The sequence below is a fragment of the Penicillium canescens genome (genome assembly GCF_028828765.1).
Source record: "Penicillium canescens strain IBT 15451 chromosome Unknown utg000009l_segment0_segment0, whole genome shotgun sequence".
NCBI classification, from domain to species: Eukaryota; Fungi; Ascomycota; class Eurotiomycetes; order Eurotiales; family Aspergillaceae; genus Penicillium; species Penicillium canescens.
Window position 1 is genome coordinate 1,795,124 of NW_026703971.1, and position 6,000 is coordinate 1,801,123.

The 6,000-nt window shown below is 54.8% G+C and overlaps 1 protein-coding gene across 1 annotated transcript; it reads right to left on the reverse strand.

The window, feature by feature from the left end:
- Positions 1 to 2,238: 2,238 nt before the first annotated feature.
- Positions 2,239 to 5,344, reverse strand: N7446_012018 (exonuclease/endonuclease/phosphatase family protein; the record flags this gene model as incomplete). Its single annotated transcript, XM_058520760.1, has 2 exons — positions 2,239 to 3,994; positions 4,074 to 5,344. 2 exons carry the CDS (start codon positions 5,342 to 5,344, stop codon positions 2,239 to 2,241), a joined length of 3,027 nt encoding a protein of 1,008 aa, XP_058367046.1.
- Positions 5,345 to 6,000: the final 656 nt, after the last annotated feature.

Below are 6,000 nucleotides of genomic sequence, written 5' to 3' on the forward strand. Positions count from 1 at the left end.
GTGCCTCCTTGGAGCCCATACAAAATTCCTTTCAGTGTATGTCATCTCAGATGTCAATATCTTAGCGGGTCCTTGTGGGTTAGTGTTGTTAGTAGACTTGCTTGAAGGCGCTTCTCCAAGTGTTCAACATCCTATCCTCGGCAGTTGAAGCGCGTCTACCGTCTCTGGCACAAGGTAGTTGGTGGGGGTTCGATTAGGGTTGAGGCGGGGTAGGGTTAATCTGTGTTGGTCGACGCGGTCAAGCGGTGTCGAGTCGGCCCGTGGCGATTGCAAACCGTATTGTGGCTCGCACTGCTTCCAAATTCGGCTTCCAGTTCTGGTCATCCAAAGGCGATTTTCCGCCTAGGAAAAAAGATATGTTGCCTCGGTGAGTATGGGTACATTGCAGCATTTCCGTCCGGTGTGTGGTCCACCTCTGACATCGAAAGAGGAAGTGCTCCACGGTCTCTCTGGCTTGTCCACATGCGCATTGATCTGACTCTGCGACATTGATTCGATGGAGATATCCGTTGAGTCTAGCCATGCCAGTCCGGAGTTGGGCCAGCGCGCTCGCTTCTTTCCACGATAATCGATCATACAACTGCCGGGTATGTTTTCCTGGGAGTGCTGCATCCACTCGTTTGGAGTGTTTCCCTACATTCTCTGGCAGGCACTTTTTGGGGACTGCTTGGGGTCGTGAGATGTTCAGTGTTGTCGACTTCATCCGTGGGACCTGCGCTTGCGGGGTAGCATCCTCTTGCGTCGCGGCCCGAGCCTGCTCTTTCGCTAGGCCTAGCAGTTGATTACCTTCGCTGGTCGGGACCCAACAGATGCTGATGCGGTTCTCGTGCTTCCGTAGTCTCTTGATCAGCTTGTATGTTTGGCAGATGTGTTCCTGGCCCGATTGTTGTCGAGGATTCTTCAGCGTGAGAGCCGCGGCTTTGTTGCTCGTGAGCAGCGTGACCCTGCACCGTTTCAGTCCCCGTAGCGTGCCCAGTGCGTATGCCATTGCTGCCAATTCGCCGGAGTATGGGTTCTGCTCGGTCCTTGCGCCCAGCGTGACGGATAAAGTTTTCAGCCTCGGTTTTCGATACCGAGGTGGCTGCTTCTCAATCGCCACGCCAAATCCTACCATTTCATTCCGCGCCGAACTGCTGACCGCGATTCGCATGGCTCCGCCCGCTTCGGTCTGTGTCTCCGGTACATCATAACTATCGCTCTGCACCCGTTCTTCCCACGGTGCCAGTGTGAATGGATTGATGGTTTCCAGGGTTTCCATCTCAATGGTCTTCAGCGCGTCGGCGACCTGATACAAAGGCGAACGGTGGTATCTTCTGAATTTCTTGATCTGAGCAGTACTCCTGCGGAGGGGATTAGTTACCGGTAGGGTGTGCATATCGGTCCACATCTTCGCAGCTCGTCTCCAGAGCCGGTGTTGCACCGTGGCGATGTGAGCCTCCGCTTCCGCTACGCTGGTGGCAACTGTGAGGAATGTCCCGACAATCGCTTGCGCTCCTACCCTTTGCACTCTGTTGATCGGCCCGATGTTCTTATTCTTGCATGCGTGCATCCAGACATTGGAGGCATAGTCCACCACCGGGGCCACGGTCGATGTGAATAGCTGCCGCGCTGTTACGGGGGATAGACCCCGAAGCCGCCGAAGCTCCATCGCCGCCTCGAGTCTTTTGGACGCTGCCCTCGCGATATGTTCCCTGTATTTGAGTCTCGTGTCCATTATGACGCCAAGAACCTTGACATGGTCTCTTGGTTCAACGGTCTCTCCCTTGATAGTGAATGGCTCCGAGTCCAACTTGTGCGCCTTGGGGGCGAAGTGTATGATGGCAGTTTTCTCTGCTTCAAAAGTCGCTCCACTTCTTCTTTCCCAGTCGAGTGCTTCATTGACGATTGTTTCAATACCGTGCCGGTTGCTCTGCGCAGTCGGTCCGGTCACCCACGCGGTAAAGTCATCCACGAAGGCAATCGCGCCTCCCTGGCCGTCGAGCTGTCGCTGTACGAGATCTGCGTTGAAGAAGAGGAACAGGATCGGGGACAGGGGAGAACCCTGAGGCAGTCCAGCCTGTGGGAGGCTTTGGGCCTCAGATGCTTGCCCATTGATTTGGATGGTCGCCGTTCGCTCCGAGCAGAACTCTTCGACCCACCGAAGCAGGACCTCCGGTATACCTCGCGCTTTCATCCTCTGGAGCAATCGCTCCTTACAGACCCCATTGTAGGCTCCTTTGACATCGAAGCTGATCAGGCTCAAGACCCGTCGGCCACGCCATGCCGCGTAGATTTGCTCTTGCAAAAGTAAGAGAGCTTGCTCCGCTGACCGCTGCTTACGAGCCCCAAAGTGGCTGGTCGGAAGTGGCCGTAGGTTTCCATCGCGTGTGAGATTCTTTCTGCGATGACTGATTCCAGCACCTTGCCCAGTGTCGTGAGGAGTGAAATCGGCCTCCAGGCCTTCGCAATCGTATAGTTCTCTTTGTTCGGTTTTTTGAGCGGTATGATCTTCGCATGTCTCCACTGCTTGGGCAATGTGCCTTCATCCAGCGACGCTTGGAACAGCTCCAGGACCCCGTGTTTGACCACGGGCCACGTCATCTTCCACACTATCGCTGGTAGGCCATCTTCACCTGGTGCTTTCCAAGACTTTGTCGCCAACAGCTGTCGTTCGACCTCTTCCATAGTGATGGCAGACATCTCCACGGGCGCTCTCTGTGGTCTGGTCCCTTCATCGTCAATTCTGTCCGGCAGTGGCGGGAAGAATTTGGTCAGCAGTTCCTCCGCTTGCTCTTTGTGATCGGCGGTCATAGTTCCATCCGCCCTGAGGAGCTGTGGGACCTTCCCGAATGCTGCATCATCTCCCGACTTTAGGTATTTCGCGGCTTCCCATATATTATCGTTGTCGGCCAGAAACTCATTCCAGTGCTTCTTCTTTTGTTTCCGTATTGCATCGTGGTATTGTTTCGCTGCACTCGCGGCCATGTTCTCCAGATGCGGCACCTTTCGCCCTGCCCGTCGCTCCGAGCGGGCGTGGTTTCTCCAATATGTGTATATCTGGCGGAGTTGTGTTAGGTCCGCCGTCCACCATCGCTTTGCGTGTGGCGACGGTTTGGCCCTCGGCGTCAAAGCATGCACCGCCTCCGACACCACAGACATGAGTCGGTCGGTTTTCTGCTGCACCGTGCCTTCCGACGGGGTGGCGGCGAGCGCCGTCGCAATCCGGGCATTGATTTCCTTCCATGGCGCATTTTTCAGCAAAAGTCGCTCTGGATGTTGTGGAGCCGGCCACGGGGCGTCAAAAACGGTGTCAATGGCGCAGTGGTCCGAGCCGTGCTCTGTCCCATGTATCGCACATTTGACCATAGATTGTGTCAAGTTTTCTGAGGCCAGGACGAGGTCGATCGTGGACTCGCAGTCCCCATTCTGTCCTCCGCCGTGCCATGTCTTGGTGCCTCGTTTGAGTAGGCTGCTAAGAGAAAATTCGTTCATGAGGTCGATGATTGGATCCGCCTCTCCCTGTCTTGTCAAAGACACTTCGTCTCCTCCCCAGAGCTGATCGTGGCGGTTAAAGTCTCCCACGATCATGATCTCCACCACCGTTCCCGCGTCTTGCCGTACCTTACTGATTGCTTTTCTGAGGCGATCACATGCGTCGTCCAACGCTACGGCATCTCCGCCCTCTACGTAGACCGATGCCATAAATATCAGGCGCTCCGGGAGGCGGATGACCGCTGCGGTCAGGTCCGGCGACTCGATCGGCACTTGCTCCGCTTCCACATCCTTATTTACCCACAGCATGCTTCGGATTGCCCATCGGCCCTCCCTCCAAGCGGAGGGAACCATCTTGGTCCATTTGTGATGTGCCATCGGGGTTGTCAGGAGCCGCCCTTGGATTCTCCTCGCTTGGGGTTCCTGAATCGCGAGTGCCACTGCGTCCCGTGTCTCTTCATCGTTCACCAAACTGTCATGCACTGCTCCCTGTTTCCTCACATTCAGTTGAATGATTCGGACGCTTTTATTCATGTCGTGATGGATAGAGTTTCCGACAATTTCTGCTGAACGATTCATGAGGGCCTCCACATGGAACGCACTTCGGAACCGTTTGGTCGCAGCTGCTGTGGCGGTGGCCCTCCGCGGCGCACTTGGCGCACTTCTGGCTGTTCTTGCACTGGAATGCCTTGTGTCCAATTTCCTGGCAATTGTAACATTGCATCGGTCGAGGTCGATACTCGAAGGTGCTGGTCACGCCAGATTCTCCCCCAGCGTGAAAGAACCCGTCAGCCAGGAGCCTCCGTGCGTCAGTGCCTTTGGTTAAGTATACTACCATGGACCCATACGCCTTCGCATTATCCTTTCTGCTGAGCCATGCAATCTTAGCCACAGAAGCTTCATTCTCTTCGCTGAGGGTTGCTGCGGCTTCGGCTCGGATCTCATCTTTCTCGTCTAGCACCGCGGCCTTGTTGACGCTGTCAACTTTGATCGGGTAGAGCTCGTCACGGAGTACCCGGGCTCCCGCGCCGATCTTGGCTTCCGCCACTTTCTTGACCAGGTGGTGTTCATCTTCGTCGCGGCACGCTATTCTGATTCGGTTGGTATTCTTCGGGTCCACGGTGACAGCGCGACAGCGCCAGTGCGTGTGGCCTTCCATCGTCCGAATCTCTGTCTCCACCGCCGCCCGTATTGGGCCTGCGGACATCCTCTCGTTTTCATTTTCTGCCATCTTCGAGGTGTCTATCGTACAATATAACGTGTCGGTGAACGTGGTTGGTGTTGTATTCGATGTTGAGAGCGTTCGTATGTTGCTCGGGTGACTGAGTGGAGGAGTGCGGGCGACATCTGCATAGGACGGGGAGCCAGTGGGAACGGAAGGACTGATGACATCGCGCAGGGATTGAATCTCGCGGAGGATCTCATCGTGACCGTTCTGAGCGCATGCCTGGGCGTGGGATTGCGGTGTCGGGGGTCTATCTGTCAGGGTCTGTAGCTCGTGTCGGACTTCGGCGAGAGCGATGCTAAATTCTTCTTTGACTTTCTGAAGCTCTTCCTTGTGCAAATCATCGCGTCGTCTGATCTCTCGCCTGAGTTTGATGAGCTCCTTCACGAGTGTGGCGGTGTTGAGGTCCTCGCTCTCCGTCGCGGAGTCGTCCGAAGTGACCGCGTCAGGCTGGGTTGCTGGGTTGTCCTGGGTTTTCTTCCTCTGTTGAGAGCGTGTCTTTCTCTGCTCATTGTTGATCTCTTGCTCCCGAGCATAACCATTTGGTGGTCTGGTGGTGCGTCGCGGTCTCGACAACCGTGGCGGTGAATCTTCGTGTTCGTCGCGGTCGGGCGGTTCAGGGGTCCGCATCGCGGTCCGTCCCGCCATTATTGAAAATCGATTTCGTCGCCACGTGGCACGCTCACCCCGTGGAATTACAGTCTTTTCAGGCGTACAGTTCGCTCCCTAGTCGAGATACAGACGCGCTTGATGTCCGGTTTTCGGGGCCAGTACAGCGGATTTCGAAAACAGTTTACCCCCCAGACACATACGCTTTCTTTCCCAGCGCCCCACTCAGAACGCGCTAATCTAACTTTGGCTAGCTCAGGTACCTTTTTTGAGGCGTAACACCGTATTATTGGCTGCGGGGGAATCTGAAACGCAGCGGATCCAGAATAGACGTCCTTGTGGGGCTCTGGGAAAGAAATCGTGTGTGTGGGGGGATTTAAACTGTTTTCGAAATCCTCTGTACATATTAAGTTTGAGAGGCGGTTTCATAGATAACTGGAGTTCAACTTCTACATACCTAAAAGGATCGTCTCCACAAAGGTTTAACTGCAACAGAAAGGTGGTATCCTGTGTTGCCAAAAGGCCTTCTGTAAAGTAATATCAAGGCGGCATAACTGTCCTAATTGGCGGAAGAGGAAACTAGGATATCTCTCTCTATCCGTTTTAGTCTTACCTTGAGGCATTTGTCTCAGACAACGGGAGGTAGGAAACAATTAACTGAACATCTGGCTTACAGGCTCGGCTATACCGATTAT